Source organism: Hemiscyllium ocellatum, chromosome 25 (genome assembly GCF_020745735.1).
Source record: "Hemiscyllium ocellatum isolate sHemOce1 chromosome 25, sHemOce1.pat.X.cur, whole genome shotgun sequence".
Lineage (NCBI taxonomy): Eukaryota > Metazoa > Chordata > Chondrichthyes > Orectolobiformes > Hemiscylliidae > Hemiscyllium > Hemiscyllium ocellatum.
The window spans coordinates 1918720-1936492 of NC_083425.1; the positions used below are offsets into that span (position 1 = coordinate 1918720).

At 43.9% G+C, this 17773-nt stretch overlaps 1 protein-coding gene across 4 annotated transcripts in view; it reads left to right on the plus strand.

The window, feature by feature from the left end:
- Positions 1–17773, plus strand: part of abcc3 (ATP-binding cassette, sub-family C (CFTR/MRP), member 3) — a 149636-nt gene that overhangs the window by 29066 nt on the left and 102797 nt on the right. For all 4 annotated transcript variants that reach the window (XM_060844661.1, XM_060844663.1, XM_060844664.1 and 1 more), the window contains exon 2: positions 11775–11951. In XM_060844661.1, the coding sequence (XP_060700644.1) occupies positions 11775–11951 (177 nt within the window). The remainder of the gene's footprint in view (positions 1–11774; positions 11952–17773) is intronic.

A 17773-nucleotide genomic window follows, 5' to 3' on the forward strand; every position in this document is an offset into this window, starting at 1 on the left:
GTGCTCTGAAAAGCTGTGAATAGTGATGGAGCAGGTGTGGGGATTCACTCAAGTGCAGCACATAGACAGAAATCGTGAGAGTCAGAGCTTGGTCGTGGTGAGGGCATTGACTGGGAGTGTGCTCCTGGCAGTATCTGTGTCCAGTGCAGATCCGTGTCAGCGGCAGTGAGTTTGGGCTGAGTTTGAGGCCAGCAATAGCAGCGTGGTGAGGCTGTCCTGAAATGGACTCGTGGCAGTGGAGTTGAGTTTGGGCTGATTCAGTCCCCAGCTTCATCAGTGGCATCTCCATTGGTGAGGTCCATCAAGGGTTTGGTGGTGAGGGTGTTGGAAGCAAGATGGTGCCGAAGAGTGGCAACCTTTGATCCAGCACCAGTGTGGTGAGGGCTACTCGTGCCTGGCCACCAGCCCCATAGCACGTGGCGGAGCACTTTTTACAAAAAGGACTGAAACGTTGAACACTTTCTACATGAAGGTAGAAAAGCGAGAAAATATTGCTCTGGTTTAATTTTGCGTTTTAAGTCCGTGTTAGAGAGTGGTGACACTATGCAAACTTTTTTTCATTGCATTTTGTAACAAGACCAGTGGGCAATACATCCAATTCTATTCCTCAGACAATTTTGTCTTTGTTATCATTTGACTCTTCAATTTTTATTTGTTGCCATTTTCCATCTAGGACTGGAGATGCCACTTGATCAGTTTACTTGTTTAGATTACTGTCGATTTTACCTCGTTTTAGTTGTTTTTGTCAGGGACCTTGATCAGATTATTAATCCAGGTTTGTTTTTAAACAGTTGTGTTCATTGGCCTTTATTCCCCCCCATCCTGTTCCAAATGAGGGTTAATTTTCTTCTTTGCAGTGATCTCCTCCCTCAGTGATCTCCATTTGTTCTCCAACTAATATTACATTGGTTGGCCTGTGTTTGTTGGGCTTATTCCTCTGCTATTTTGTTTTGTGTCTAGTTGATCAGCTGTAATACCTTTTTTATAATCTTTCTATAATAGTCATAGAGGTATACGCCATGGAAACACTCAGATCCAGCTCGTCCATGCTGATCAGATATCGCAATCCAATGCTTTTAGTTTCCAAGGAGAACTGAGATTGCAGAACTTCTGCTATATCCAGACTAGCTTCCCTCGCAACTTGAGATGTATCCCATCTGGGATTGAATATAACTAGTGATAGTCAGCCAGTGACTATCTGCCCAATTGAATATTAGCCCAGTCGTGTGAATTCTCTTAATGTGAGGCCTGCAAAGTGGAGGTTAGGAAGAGGATGATGGAGTACTGCACATAAATGGCTGCAAAAGCACCCTCCAAATATGGGTTATGGTTTCTGAATCGTCCTAATGATGGTTTTTGATGTGCTCGCAGTTTGCAGACTTCTCCCTATCAGAGGTTTACAAAGGCAGTGAGTGAACCAGTATACTGCATGACGGTGCAGTGTTGTGGCTGGATGATGCTTGCTGCAATGTCAGTAAGCATACTTTGATCTAATTTCTAACCACAGGTGGATAATAATTTGATTGCTGCATCACTTTTTCTGCTGACTCCATACTGAAAGCTTTGCTATCTACGTGTTTAACTCTAACTCTGCATTGTAGAGCATTTGAACCAGACTTTTGGAGCTTACTACAGCAGCACTGCTGGGAAAGGGATGTGCTTCTGTACCCAGTGTTCTATAACCACTCCTAACAAGTACAAAGAAAGACTTGCATTTATATGGTGCCTTTTCAGGACCACCGGACACCACTAAGCAGATTTATAACCAGTTAAGTATTTTTGTTTTCACATTGTAATGTAGGAAGTGTAGTTGCCATTTTGCTTATAGCAAGCTCATAAAAGCAATTTAATAATGACCAGATCATTATTTCTGTATTCTGTGATTCACTGGGCTTAGTGTGCTGTTTGCATCTTCTGGAAGCTATGCACATTAATACACAGGAACCTATTTACAGGAAGATAAAGTGTGTATGCACTGCACCTGTTTCAGCGCAACAAAATAGATCCCTGATCATCTGAGATCCATCGGTCAATGTGCCTGATTTAAAATTTAAACCAGTAATACAGCATGGCTGTAAACTGGCAATCAGCAGTAATGGGTAGAGGGGGAGAGTGTTTTGTGGTGCCAATCGAGTGGTCTGATTTAGTCCTGGATGGTGCCCATATTGGTGTGTGTTGGAGTTGAGCTCTTCTAGGCAGGTGTGGGCCCAGTCTGGGACTCAGCATCTTCAGTGGTGACTGCATTTCGAGATGCTAATGCCATTGATTATCAAGGGATGATGGTTAGATTCTTTTTCACCGGAGATGACCATTGCCTGGTATTTAGGCATGAAAGTTATTTGCCACTTGTCAACCGAAACCTAGAAATTCTTCCAGTTTTGCTCAGTTTGGACATGGATTGCCTCAGTATCTGAGGAGTTGTGAATAGTGCTGAACATTGTCCGATAATCACCAAACTTGTGACCTTATGATTGGAGGGAAGGTCATTGAAACAGCTGAAGATGGTTGGGCCTAGGACGCTACCCTGAGATACTCCTGCAGAGATTAGAGTTGAGATGACAGACTTTCAGCAATCATAACCAACTTCCTATGTGTCAGCTATAACTCCTAGCACCAGCATGTTTGCTCCTGATACCCATTGATTCCAGATTTGCTCTGGCTCCTTGATGCCCCACACTCCGTCAAATGCAGCCTCGATGACAAGGTCTGTCACTCTACTCCCCTCATCTTCCCTCTGGAATTCAGCTTTTTTGTCCATGTTTGAACCAAGGCTGTAATGAGGTCAGGAGTTGAGTGACCCTGGTGGAATCCAAACTGGGTGTCACTGAGCCGGGTAGTGCTACTTGATAGCTCTGTTATCTTCCACCACTTTGCTGATGAGTAGACTGGGCACGGTGCTGCTGTACTGAAACAGCTAGGCTAGGGAAACCACAAGCTCGGGCACATTAATATTCCAGCAATGGTACCAAAGACTTATCAGGGCCCATAGCCTTTGCAGTGTCCAGTTTATCAGCCATATATACCATATATGTGGTGATTGAATTGGCTGAAGACTGGCATCTTTGGGAACATCTGGAGGAGGCTGTGCTGGATCCACAAGCATAACCCTGGAGTACGAGGTCAGACTGTTGCTTGACTAGTCTGAGATAGCTCCCACAATTTATTTCCACATTCCCCAGGTGGTATTAATTGTAGCAGGGTCAATAGGACTCTGTTTTGCTGCTGTCATTTCAGGTGCCTCAGTTGATGCCACGTTGTGTGGAAGCCAAATGAGGCAAGGCCACTCACTCCATTTCTAAAAGATGGTAATGAACCAGATGGGGGTTTGTAACCATGAACAAGGTTTTTCTGATATCATTAGAAGTCTGGAGTTAAAATTAGACTCTAATCGAATTTTGATTCCACCGCCTGTTCTGGTGGAGTTTGAACCTTGGTCCCAAAGCTATGTGGTCCTCTAAATTATCAGTTCAGTGACAATGCCATCATCTCCCTCAAGTTCTTTAAATTTGATTTTAGTGTTGCATTTATCCAGTAGAAGTTTGTTAACCATTCCGCATTCACTTTGGGGATATAAAATAAACTGTTCAAATTGTTAATTGAAAAATGTTGGTGTCATTAATATATTGCCACTATACTTGAAACAGATTGGAAAAATGCCATTGAAAATTGACTTTTGTTTTGAAAAGGCATTAGTAATATTGAGGATTTTGTGACATTATGGTGGTTCCTGTAGATTTACCAACTACTCCTTTTCATCTTGAAGCATAATTTAAGAAATGTCAGTATTTTAAGTAACCACTGATTTAACACTGAAATTATTTTTTTTTTAAATTAATAGTTTAAGCAGCTACTTTGTTTTACAGATGTGGAAATCCCTAGTTTACCTCTATGCCCATATCTTGCAGTAGCTTAGGGGTCTAGATCTTCTCTATCGTCCTTCAAGGCTATTGACCAACCTTGTACCTCTTGTGTCACAGTTTGGAGATGGGAGCCTCTCCATTTTTTTTTGTTGAATCTCAAGAGGATGCCCAGAAATGCTCTGTTTTCCAAATGTTACCTTCATTGTGATGTGGCCAAGGTTGAGCAAGTATTTCCTCCAGGGCTGCTTTTTCAGATTATTTACCACTCCTTGTGGTAAATGTGTGTTTGAATGCAATAAGACTTGGGTGACATTTAGATTTGGGCTGACAAGTGTCAAGTAATTTTCATGACATGCAAATGTCATGAATGGCTATCTCTGACAAATGAGAATCTAACCATGTTTATGATGATTCTATGCTTAAATCTCCACTATCAACATCGTGGATGATACTATTGAACAGAAACTCACTGGACCAGTCACATAACTCCTGTGGCTACAAGAGATCAAGAAACTCGACATCATTCAATGAAAAAAGGCTTCGTCCTATTTGATTGCCTTGATTGAATGCAGATTTCAGTTGTGTTGTCAGAAGTTCCTTCTCTGGCAGGAGATTTGAGGTTTGCTAACTGTTTTGTCCTTTTTTGTCTTCATCCCTAGCTGAGAAAATTAGTTGGCATTTTAAGAAACAAAATAGTTTATTACATTGAATTTGCAGTGCACAACCAAGCCATTATCACAGAAGCTTTGGAGAGAGTGCAGAGAAGGTTCATCAGGATGTTCAGAGGAGCAGGAAAATCCACACTTCTGGCAAAAGCCCTTCATCAGGAATCTCAACCGGCTTTTGCCCAAAACATCAATTTTCCTGCTGCTTGGATGCTGCCTGACCTGCTGTGCCTTTCCAGCATCACTCTAATCTCTAATCTTCAGCATCTGCAGTACCCAACTCCACCTCACCAGGATGTTGCCTGGTCTCAAGGGTATTGGTTATGAGGAAAGGTTAAAAAGACTAGGATTGTTTTCAGTGGAAAGGTGTGTGTGTGTGTGTGTGTGTGTGTGTGTGTGTGTGTGTCACAATGAATAAGGGCAGCAGGTCGGTTTGTTTTTGCACGTTGGAGCAAGATTGGTACAGGCTTGGAGGGCTGAAGGGCCTGTTGCTGTGCTGTCTTTTGTTGGTTTTTTTTGTTCTGTTACTAGACTAGTATCCACAGACTGAGATCAGTGATCCTGAGACATGATTTCAAATTACACTGATAGCTGAGGAATTTAAATATCAAAAATTAAATAGACCTGGAATAAAGAAACACACACTGCTGGAAAAGCTCTGGCAGCACCTGTGTGGAGAAATCTGAGTTAATGTTTCATGCTCAGTTCTGGGGAAGGGACACCGGACCCGAAATATTAATTGATTTCTTTTCACAGATGCTGCCGGACCTGCTGAGCTTTTCCGGCTACGTGTTTTTGTTTTTGATTTACAACACTGCAGTTCTTTTGATTTTTATTCTATAATTTTTTTTAAAGAAAAGCTTGTTTTCAATATTGATAGTAGCAGATTGTCTTTTTGAACAAAACATAATCTGGTTTGATGTTGTTCAGAGAAAAATTTGCCAACCAACCCCAACCTGGCTAGTGTGGCCTCTGAAATGGTCCAGCCAGCTGCTCATTTTGTGAAGGTGAGTCACCACCATCTTTACAAGCTGGGCTGTGGCTAATCACCAAGGGATTGCAAACAGCTTCCAGACTGTGCCGGAACCTCTTATGTTTCTATCGTTACTAACGTGAGCCAGATCTGAAGAACAAGTTGGTTATCTGTCAGTGCAATCTATTGTACTGCAGTTCTAGTATTTCCATGTACATGGATCAGCTTCCATATGAACCTCTTTTCTGTGAATTCATTGACAAATATTCAAAGTAGCTGTGCCTATGAACACTAACTGCTCACAAATGTTCTTTTGACTTTTTTTTGTTTTCACTGTTTGGATTGTGTTCGATACAGAGCCTAGTTAATAGCTATAAGCCTGGAATTTGCCTATCCCAGGTGAATAGAGGCATTGTCTTTATATAATTTGTTCATTGGCTGTATTATCAGAAATATGAGATGATTAGGTTGCTGAGTGTGCTTGTGACACTGAGCTTATGTTGTGTTTCAGGGCTTCATTTGGGAAGGCCTGCCTTTAGAGAAACATTGGATACTTTCCTACTTTTTTTTGTCCAGGATACCTGTCAGTCAAAGTGCTAATAAACTGACTTCAGTGTCTCTTTTTAAAACAATTGGAAGAGTCATTGCTCTTAGTGTGTGCCCATCAGGTAAAGGGTTAATCTTTTATCCTTTGAACCTTGTCACATCCACAAACAGTGGATCACATGAAGTATCACTGTTCATAAAATTCAATCTTGGGATTTCAGAAGTGTGTATATATAAATGTCATAACAGCACAGATGTGTGGCCATTCAACCCATCTAGGTCATTCTGTTTGTAGGAAAACAGTCAATCCCCATTTCCCATCTTTGCCTATAGTCCTGTAAGTTTATTTTTTTTCCACTCTTCAAAAGACCAGCATGTATGACCTGTCTCTAGTTGCCCTGACAAATGTGGTGATAGTTGATTTCATGGAGGTGTGTACTGGGCCACTTTAGAGGGTAAATCCGAGCCCACTTTACTGGGGGCTGAAGGCACCCAGTCCCAGGGAGGATAACGATGAAGGATCTCTTTACTGGAGGGCATTGCCAAACGAGCTGGGTTTTTATTCTCAGTCCACAGCATTGTGGTCAGAAAAATTGACATCCGTTTTTTAAAAAAATATGGCTTTTGAGCTAAATTTGATATTTCAAGTTGCTCAGGTGTGTTAAGTTTGTGATTTCTTGTCAGCTCAGTAACTGACCCTCTGCGCTATCTTCTTTGTTTCGGTGATGTTGGCTGAGGCATAAATATTGGCCAGGGCTCGAACTCTGCTCTTTTTCGTACAGCGATTGTTATCCCAACGCACTGGGTGTGAGTCCTTGGGGCTGGGATCAGGCTCTGGTCTGATCTGGAGAAGATATCACACAGAAACCAGCCAGTCGGTCTAAATAACTTATGCTAATGTGCTATATGGTTGCCTCCCCTGCTGTTTTGGATTTGGTCGCTCACTTCATTGAGATCGTGGATTGGAACTGGACCCCAGTCGTTGCTGACATCTTTTCAAGAAGCAGAGAAAACTGCAAGGGAGGGGCCCAGATGGTTTTGGGAGATCGATGTGTGCAAGGTATTTCATCAGCTCCTCTTGGCCAAGTTTCAGTGCCTAAAACCAGTTTGACTTTCTGAAACCTGAGTGATATGATGCCCAGATGTTAGTAAGCTGATGAATGCAGATGACTGCTGGTGAGGCTTGGGGCTTTACTGGATTGTGCAGAATTGCCAAGGATACGAGGTTCGAGCATTGTGAATTCAAATGTAATGAAAAGCAGAAGCTGCTGGAAATGGGGGTGTCAGATTCTGTAGCAAACGAAATCAATCTTTCGATGAATCAGTCGAAAGCATTAACCAGGAATCCTATCCTAGCTCCAGCCTGTTGTCCAATGCACCATCCACATGGTATTTTGATTAATTATTCACTTGTGCCTAGTTACAGCTAAAAGGTTTGCTTTGTGTGCTGTACAGATGGATCAGACCAAAGACTCCATTAGGGTAATAGAACAAAGTGAAGAATACAAAGTTATGGTTGCAGAGAATGTACACAGTGAGATCCGCATTCAATTTCAATTTTGAGGTCCATTCATCAGCCTCATAACTGTTCTTGAATTTATTTGTACCTGTATACAAACTTTTTTATGTGGAAGTGGGAAGAAGTGAGTATACGTGGGGAGGGAGGGGTCTTTGATTATGTTGCAAGACAGTGGAAAGCATAGATGGTGTCAGTGGATGGAAAGCTGGTTTGTATGATGGACTGGGCAGGGATGGACTTGGTTCAGTAGGAATCTAGATATGAATGAGAAGCAGTTACAAGCAATAAATATTAGACAGCCATTTTATGAGCTTGTTGTAAAACTGGAAGAGAAAGTGGAGCTTTCTCTTGGCTGCGAGGATTTTACTGTTTGACTCCAGAATGCAAGTTTTTAGATGACTTAGTGTGGAAACAGGCCCTTCGGCCCAACAAGTCCACACTGACCCGCCACGTTTACCCCTTGCCTAACACTACGGGCAATTTAGCATGGCCATTTCACCTTACCCGCACATCTCTGGACTGTGGGAGGAAACCCATGCAGACACTGGGAGAACGTGCAAACTCCACACAGTCAGTTGCCTGAGGTGGGAATTGAACCCGGGTCTCTGGCGCTGTGAGGCAGCAGTGCTAACAACTGTACCACCACCTTATTGAGCCTCTAAATAAATACAGATATTAACATACACTATAAAGCCAGCAATCACAGATTAGACTTTATTGTCACATATAAGTGAGTACAGTGGAACATGTATAGAGTACTGCTTACTGGTGGAGAAAGTGAGGACTGCAGATGCTGGAGATCAGAGCTGAAAATGTGTTGCTGGAAAAGCGCAGCAGGTCGGGCAGCATCCAAGGAGCAGGAGAATCGACGTATTGGGCATAAGCCCTTCTTCAGGAATCTGTGCAGCTGCGGAAGATGGACTGTTCCACATGTCTTCGTAGGATATGTGGAACAGTCCATCTTCTGCAGCTACACTGGCACACCCCCCCCACCTTTTCCTCCGCTACATCAATGACTGTATCGGCACTGCCTCACGCTCCCATGAGGAGGTTGAACAGTTCATCCACTTTACCAACATCTTCCACCCCGACCTCAAATTCACCTGGACCGTCTCAGACTCCTCCCTTCCCTTCCTAGACACCTCCATTTCTATCTCGGGCGACCGAATTAATACAGGCATTTACTATAAACCGACTGACTCCCACAGCTACCTAGACTACACCTCCTCCCACCTTGCCCCCTGTAAAATTGCCATCCCATACTCCCAATTCCTTCGTCTCCGCCGCATCTGCTCCCAGGAGGACCAGTTCCAATACTGTACAACCCAGATGGCCTCCTTCAAAGATCGCAATTTCCCCCCAGACGTGATCGTCGATGCCCTTCACAGCATCTCCTCCACTTCCCGCTCCTCTGCCCTTGAGCCCTGCCCCTCCAAATGCCACCAGGACAGAACCCCACTGGTTCTCACCTACCACCCCACCAACCTCTGTATACAGCATATCATCTGCCATCATTTCTGCCACCTCCAAACGGACCCTACCACTAGGGATATATTTCCCTCGCCTCCTCTATCAGCGTTCCGAAAAGACCACTCCCTCCGTGACTCCCTCATCAGGTCCACACGCCCCACCAACCCAACCTCCACTCCCTGCACCGTCCCCTGCAACCGCAAGAAATGCAAAACTTGCGCCCACACCTCCCCCCTTACCTCTCTCTCCAAGGCCCCAAGGGATCCTTCCATATCCACCACAAATTCGCCTGCACCTACACACACACCATTTATTGCATCCGCTGCACACGATGTGGCCTCCTTTATATTGGGGAGACGGGCCACCTACTTGCAGAACGCTTCAGAGAACACCTCCGGGACACCCGGACCAACCAACCCAACCACCCCGTGGCTCAACACTTTAACTCTCCCTCCCACTCCAAGGACCTGCATGTCCTTGTTGGAGTCCATCACCAGACCATAACAACACGACGGTTGGAGGAAGAGCGCCTCATCTTCCGCCTGGGAACCCTCCAAACACCAAGGGATGAATGCAGATTTCTCCAGTTCCCTCGCTTTCCCCCCCCCCCCCAGGTCTCAGTCAAATCCCTTGAACTCAGCACCGCCTTCCTAACCTGCAATCTTCTTCCTGACCTCTCCACCCTCACCCTCACCTTGACCTCCTTCCACCTATCGCATCTCCAACGCCCCTCCCTCCTCCCTACCTTTTATCTTAGCCTGCTGGACACACTTTCCTCATTCCTGAAGAAGGGGTTATGCCCGAAACATTGATTCTCCTGCTCCTTGGATGCTGCCTGACCTGCTACTACTTACTGGTGCTATCTTGGAATTCAGTTGTTAGAATTAAAAATGAGTCCGGAATTGAAAACAACAACAAAAGGATGAAATGTCAGATTCCCCTTGCTGCTATGAGCTTTGAGCCAGACTCCCCAGTGTCACCTGCACTGGACCCACCACCAGTGGTGCTGCTGATGTGACTGCCTCAAGTCCTGTGCCTTGCTGCTGTCTGTGCTAGATGCACCAATGTCTGGGTTGCCACACTCTAGCGCCATCTCTTGCCACTGAATCCAAACTCACTGCCATTGCTGGTGCTGCCGGTTCCTCTACATCCGAGCTCCCCAAGGTAGGAACTGGAGAAACGTAGAAAGAGAAATGAACAGAAGAAAGCAGTGAACAAGCAGGAGCCATCATTTTCAATTAACACTGTTTCAGCATGATCCTATAATTAGAGGGGGAGGAGGGGAGAAGGGGGAGAGGAGAGAGCAGGCGGGGAAGGTCGAGTGAATCCACAGTTAGTCTCTACCACTTGTCCTACCAGGCTCCCTGATGCAGCCAATTTCTTAGACTCCAGCTAGTGTCTTCTACTCTTTATGGTAAATTCAATTTATTTAGGAAGCACATTGTCTTTTTCTGGTGCTGTAAAAAAAACACTCTACACTAGAGCATTTGGGAGGTGATAGCCTAGTGATATTTTCACTAAACTGTTATTCTATAGATCCAGGTAATTTGGATCTGGGTTCAAATCACACCATAGCAGATGGTGAAAAGCTGGAATTAAGAAACAAATAGTGACCACGAAGCTGTCAATTTTCAGGGGAAAACTCATTTGGTTCATCAATATACTTCAGGGAAGGAAATCCTTTTTTTTTACCCCTGGTATGGCTATGTGACTGCTACAGCCATGTTTGAGTCCCACTTGCTGTCTGTGCAAATTACGGATGAGCAATTAAATGCTGGCCTAGCCATGTCCCGTGAATAAATTTTAAAATAATCCAAGATTTTGAAGCCAACCATGTGAAATATTTAGGCAGATTGCTGATTGGTTTAGTGAAGGGAATGGATTTTAAGGAGCTGTAATGATTGGAAGGCCGTATTGAAAGATGCTGTGGGGAGGACCCCAAGAAGCTGCACGTAAATACAGCCAGTTTGTGTGAATGAGTACGCAGACAAATTTAAGTGTGAGCAAGTGTGAGGATATTCAAATTACTTGTTTGCTTTTATTTCAAAGTAAGAGGAATGAAGAAATATTGCTGTAGTTGTACAGAGTTTTAGTGAGACCATATCTGGAGTTTTGGCCTTCGTTCAAAAGGACATTCTCGCTGTGGTGATTCACTCAGTTAGGCCTTTGGGTACGGGGGCTCTTCTGTGATGAGAATTGAGGAAATTAAATTCCAGAGAGAATAGATTTACAAGAGTTAATAAACAAACATACAAGATTTTGAAGGTACTTGATTGGGTAGATGCTAAGACATTAGACTCCCTGGTCAGTGGAAACAAAACCAGGGCAAAGCCTTAGGTTAAAGGGCTGATCTTTCAGGAACGAGATGAAAAGAAATTCCTTCACATGGAGGGTTGCAAAGCTTTGAAACTCTTCCCCCGTTTTAAGAGATGTGTGGATGCTCCATCATTAAATATATTTAATGCTCGGAGAAATAAGTTATTCCAGGGAATCGAGAGATATGGGGAGTGGGAGAGAAAGTGGCGTTAAGGGCCAAGATGGTATTGATTGGTGAAACAGTCTCCGTAGTCTGTGGTCTATTTGCTGTCCCTATTTTTGCTAATTTTGTGTATTTCTAACAAGAGATGCAGAGAGGTACACAAGGAATTTTGGGGCCCAGACAACTGGTCTACCAGTTAGACAGTTTAAATCTAGGATGTGCAAGCTGACTTTCTGTTCTGTTGCTCCATTCTCTGTTACAGGATCACAATGTTACGATAAACACAGACAATCCAGACCTGACGATATGTTTTCAGAAGACGATCCTGGTTTGGGTTCCATGTGTGTACTTGTGGGTGATCTTTCCTCTTTACTTCCTGTATCTCCGACAGAGCAATCGAGGTTACATAAGGGTCACCTTGCTCAACAGGATCAAAACGGTAGGTATATCACTTGGAGCTCAAGATTTCATTGCTGCTAATTCTTTTTTCCTCTTCTCACCACCTGGCAGAAGTGTACAAGCTCCATGGATAAAGAGAACCCTGTGCTACTTCATTCCAAGTGACCATTGTCTCTGCTTAGTGGCCTCTTGGAGGAACTGAACTGGAGAACAACTGAATTGATAGTTTGTCCTATTTGGTATATTTAAAGACTCCTGTTCAGAATGTTAATTGCAGGGCAAGTGTTTCAACACAATGTAAAGGGAACTTTGCTCTGCACTGAATCACTTGCAATGTTCAAATATCATCATTTCTTGCAAGCACTGGATTTGAGGTCCCTCCCTAAAGAGCACAAGAAGGAATGCACAATAACTGTGTGGTGATGTAAATTAATGTTCAATCTGGCCTGTAAATCCCTCTTGTAATATTTGCACAATTGAGTAAGTGAATGGATGATTCATTCTCCATGACTAACTTTCCAGGTACTTCAGCTTCTGCCATAATTGTTCTCACCTGCTTTTTGTCCATTTTGCTTTCCCACCGTGTAAGCTACTGCCCCCCACCCCCCAGTGTGAATAAATTGCCTGCATTCAGTTAAAACCTGTATTCATCTAATTGAGACTGCCAGGGAGTGGTAGTAGTTGGTGTGGGTTTGTTAGCACTGAGGAGAGGATGCAAGGGAAGATTAGAAAAGAAAACAAATGGAAAATAAAGTAATCGCGTGACTGTTAGTACTATCAGCCTTGCATAATATGCCGATAACTGCCAATCTGTTCAGTGTGCCAGAAGGAAGCAGCTCTGATAATAATTGGTAATTGCCTCTTATTTCTACACCTTTTTATTGAGTGAATGAATGAATCATTAACATATGAGAACATAAAAAAACTTACATGTAAGCGTAGCCTTTCGTAGAACTTTCTGACATCAGTTACCCTCTGAGACTACCATTCAGTTCTTCTGTCTAAATCAACCTATAGGAGCCAGATGTTGGATCGCATTTGCAAAGCCAGCAAAACAACCTGCTGCCTTTGACTGAATCTACTTCGTTTGTTGTTCATGTCTCTGGACTGTATTTTCCCAATAAGGTCCCTCTCTGTGTGACAGCTGGCTCAGTGGGTAGCACTTCAGGGTCAGAAGATCATGGGTTCAAATCCCAGTCTGCATTTAAGTACATAATCCATGCTTACATTCCTGATCTTTAGTACTGAAGGAATGCAGCACAAAAGGACGTGCTGTCTTTCAGATGTGATGTTAGACTAGGTCATCTGACTGTGTCCAGGTGAAATAGGAGCCATTTGCCCCCTCAAACCGACCTCCAACTCCATAATGTCCACCTCCAATACATCTCCATGCCCTTTCTCCCTATCCTTGAATTTCCACAGTATCCAAAAACCTATTGATCTTGGAGTTTGAGGAAAGTGGACAGAGAGTGAACTGCAGATGCTGAGGTCCAGGTAAAAGTGTGGTGCTGGAAAAGCACAGCCAGTCAGGCAGCATCTGAGGGAGCAGGAGAGTCTGCATTTCAAGCATAAGCAAATTGAAAATGCTGAGACTCTTCTTAGTGAGAGTTGAGGGTACTTGATGCATTGTTGAAAAAAGAGGAGATCTGGCAAAAATGAACCAAAAATAAGAGGATGCTAACTTAAGGTGAAAGTTTAAAGAAGTGATGAAGACCTGAGCGAACTCTTTATGCAGGATTGAGACTGCATTGCCTGACTCTGGGGGGAGGCAGATTCAAATGTGTGCTGCTGGAAAACCGCAGGTCAGGCAGCAGCTGAGGAGCAGGGGAAATCTGTTGCTGGCATAAGCCTCTCATCAGGACTGAGCTTATGGCCAATATGTTGATTTTCCTGCTGCTCTGATGTTGCCTGACCTGCTGTGCTTTTCCAGCACCACACCCTTGACTCATATCTCCAGTATCTGCTGTCCTCACTTCCTCCCGGGAGGCAGCTTCAGCCATGTCTTTCAGAAGGAAATTGGATCATTTGTCATGAAATAGTAGTCATATTGTGCAGAAAAGGCCCTTTGCCCAATCAAGTCTGCACTGACAATGACTGACGCACACTAAAGGTGTGCTAATGCCATTTCCTAGACTTGTCCTATATCCTTTTTATTTCAAGTGCTCATAAATATTTGAGCAGATGCTGGAGTATCAGAGCTGAAAATGTGTTGCTGGAAAAGCGCAGCAGGTCAGGCAGCATCCAAGGAACAGGAGAATCGACGTTTTGGGCATAAGCCCTTCTTGAGGAATGAGGAAAGTGTGTCCAGGCAGGCTAAGATAAAAGGTGGGGAGGAGGGACTTGGAGGAGGGGCGATGAAGATGTGATAGGTGGAAGGAGGTCAAGGTGAGGGTGATAGGCTGGAGTGGGGGTGAGGGCAGAGAGGTCAGGAAGAAGATTGCAGGTTAGGAAGGCAGTGCTGAGTTCGAGGGAACCACAAGGGATGAACTCAGATTTCTCCAGTTTCCTCATTTTCCCCTCCCCCCACCTTGTCTCAGTCGAATCCCTCGAACTTGGCACCGTCTTCCTAACCTGCAATCTTCTTCCTGGCCTCTCCGCCCCCACCCCACTCCGGCCTATCACCCTCACCTTGACCTCCTTCCACCTATCACATCTCCATCGCCCCTCCTCCCTACCTTTTATCTTAGCCTGCTGGACACACTTTCCTCATTCCTCAAGAAGGGCTTATGCCTGAAACATCGAATTTCCTGTTCCTTGGATGCTGCCTGACCTGCTGTGCTTTTCCAGCAACACATTTTCAGCTCATAAGTATTTGTATGGTTCCCAGCCTCCTACCTTCTCAGGCAGTGTGTTTCCAGATTCCTACTAAGCACTGAGTGAAAAAGATGTCAATTCAGAAGTGATTTGAGATTGATTTTTAAAGTTGTCACAGGTACTGGGGTACAATGAAGTGTTTTGTATGCTATACAATCTGCCTGTATTGTACAAAGTGCATCAGGGTAACAGACAGTGTAGACTATAGTGTTACAGATGCAGAGATGGTACAAAAAGGAAGATTAGAATTAACAGTTGAGTGGCCCATTTGGAAGTCTGATCACCATCTCTTCCCCTTACCTGAAAACTAGGTCCCTTGATCAGGGCATGTAAACATCTAGAAATAATAGGGCAATATTTCAAAATAAGAAAAACCAACATGGATTTCATACAGCAAACCTGTATTGAAATAAATTGATAGAATATTTCAAAGACTTGAGAGAATTGTTTTGGGCAGTGCTGTTGTGATGTACGTAGACTTTCAAAAGATGTTTCACACAACAGACGAATGAGCAAAGTTAATGCTTCTGGAATCAACATTAATTGGTTGAGGGGCAGGAAGCAGTGAATAATGGTTAAGGAGTGGTTTTTGTTCTGGAGTTAATACTGAAATTCCCCATAGGCCATTAAAGGGATCCTTGCTTCTCCTGATGCCCATTAACCTTGGTGTACACACCATAACTTGTGGCAGATACAAAGCTTAGCAACAATGTAAGCTGTAAGTGGACAGTGTCGTACTTTAGCAAGACATTGACCATTTGGTGAGAATGATTCTGATGATGAGAAGCTTCAGTTATGGAAATAGATTGGGAAGGTTTGGACTGAGAGGTATTCAAAATTCTGATGGATCTGTTCAGATAAGGAGCAACTGCTCCAAACTGTAAAAGGATTGAAGGTGAGGGCACAAGAGAATTGACAAAAGAAACAAAAGTGATCTGAGAAAAACCTTGTTCCACCAATGGGTGGTCACAATCTGGAATACAAAGTTGGAGAATGTGGGAAGGGCAGGTCCAGTCAAGACTTTTGAAATGTTGCTTTTTAGATAATTTTTTAAACTAAGTGCAGGGTGTGGGGAGGAGGCCAGAGAATGGCATTGTGAAAAGTTCATTGAGAGAGCTAGCACAAATAGGAGCGGCTGAATGGCCTTCTCCTGCACTGTAGCCTGGACGATCAGGAACTTTAAGTGAGATGGATTAAAGACACATTGAATGCGGGAAGGTGTTTGTGTGTGTGTGGGTGTGATGGTGGGGGAAGATCTCTGCTGTCGGTCCTAAATCCTGCATGTTTGCTGAGCTCCACACTCTGTGATGGGGATTCTCCCTTAATTCGGCTTGACCTGCAACCATTGTCATTGTAAAGTAATGTATTAGACAGAGCCTTGTGAATATTTCACAGTGACCACTGGCTCAGAGAGGAGCTATCCATACCCACTGTTAATATTCCACTCACTTTCACTGATTATGTTCACTGTACTCAGAAAAATATTTTCATAACTGCCTGTGGCGTGCTGTGGCATGCCAATGGTGATCATTGCCTTTTCAATCTGTCCTGAGGAAACTTAAACTGAGACGTTTTGTGAAAATGCTTCAGTTTTCTTTATTCAGTTTTACTGAATCCAGACAAATGACTGACTGACTGCGCTGCCAAACTCAGTCAGTCACTTAGATTAATATTTTCTCATTTAGATTAGATTACTTAGTGTGGAAACAGGCCCTTCGGCCCAACAAGTTCACACCGACCGCCGAAGCACAACCCACCCAGACCCATTCCCCTACATTTACCCCTTCACCTAACACTACGAACAATTTAGCATGGCCAATTCACCTAGCCTGCACATTTTTTTGGACTGCAGACCACGCAGACACAGGGAGAATGTGCAAACTCCACACAGTAAGTCGCCTGAGGTGGGGACTGAACCCGGGTCTCTGGCGCTGTGAGGCAGCAGTGCTAACCACCGTGCCGCCCACTTATGGCACTTAATACTGTACCTAGATGGCCTGGATTGGAGAACTTGGGTTGTCATTGCAACACAAAGCTGGAGGAAAAATGAACTGTGTGTAGGGCATCATCACTACACTCGCTTGTCTCTCCCTCCTCTAATTTCCCTCTAAAGATCTCCGGGTATTGGACTGGTCTGGGACCATGTAAGCTATACTGTAACTACCCTCGTACCTCGTACTGCTAACCCTGGCAGGTTATTACCTGCTGAGAAGGCAGCACTGAATGTCAAGATAGGCTGGGACTTTTTTTTACACTGGAGCAAAGGAAGTTGAGGAGTGACCTTTATAGGAGTTCATAAAATCATGAAGGGCATAGATAAGGGGAATAGCAAAGGTCCCTTTCCTAAGGTATGTTTTAAGTTGAGAGAAGAAAAGATTTAAAAAGGGAGTGAGGGGCAACTTTTATTTATACAGGGAGTGGTTAATGTGTGGTATGAATTGCCAGAGGAAGTGGTGGATGTAGGTACTGTTGCAATGTTTAAAAGACATTAGAATAAGAACAGCAATGGGAAAGGTTTGGAAGGATATGGGCCAAACCTAGCACATGGGCCTAATTTAGTTTGGGAACATAATTGGCGTGGACTAATTGGACCACAGGGTCCGTTTCCATGCTGTATGACTATATAGTGAGGTAACCAGAACTGAACATGCTACTCCAACTGTGACCTAACCAACGCTTCTGTACAACTCCAACGTTACCTCCTTGCAGTTGTACTTCATGCCATAACTAATAAAAACAAGTATCCCATGTGAAGAAACAATTTTCAAGGCTGGGGGGAGGGGGAAAGGAAGGAAGTAGGAGAGTGTGTACTTCATTTAGTGCCATTCAGAAGTAAGACACCAATGCAATGAGCTGACTGGCCTTGTGCACTTTAGCCACTGATTGAATGAATATGTCTATCCCCCACCCCCACCCCCACACTGTCATGGTATTACACTGCGGAGCTTCACAACCTGCTGACTGAAGTTTTTTTTTCTCATCATTCATCCTAAATTTGCCAACCTGATCGGTTTAGATTTCCCAGCTTGGAAAATATCTTCCTTGTCA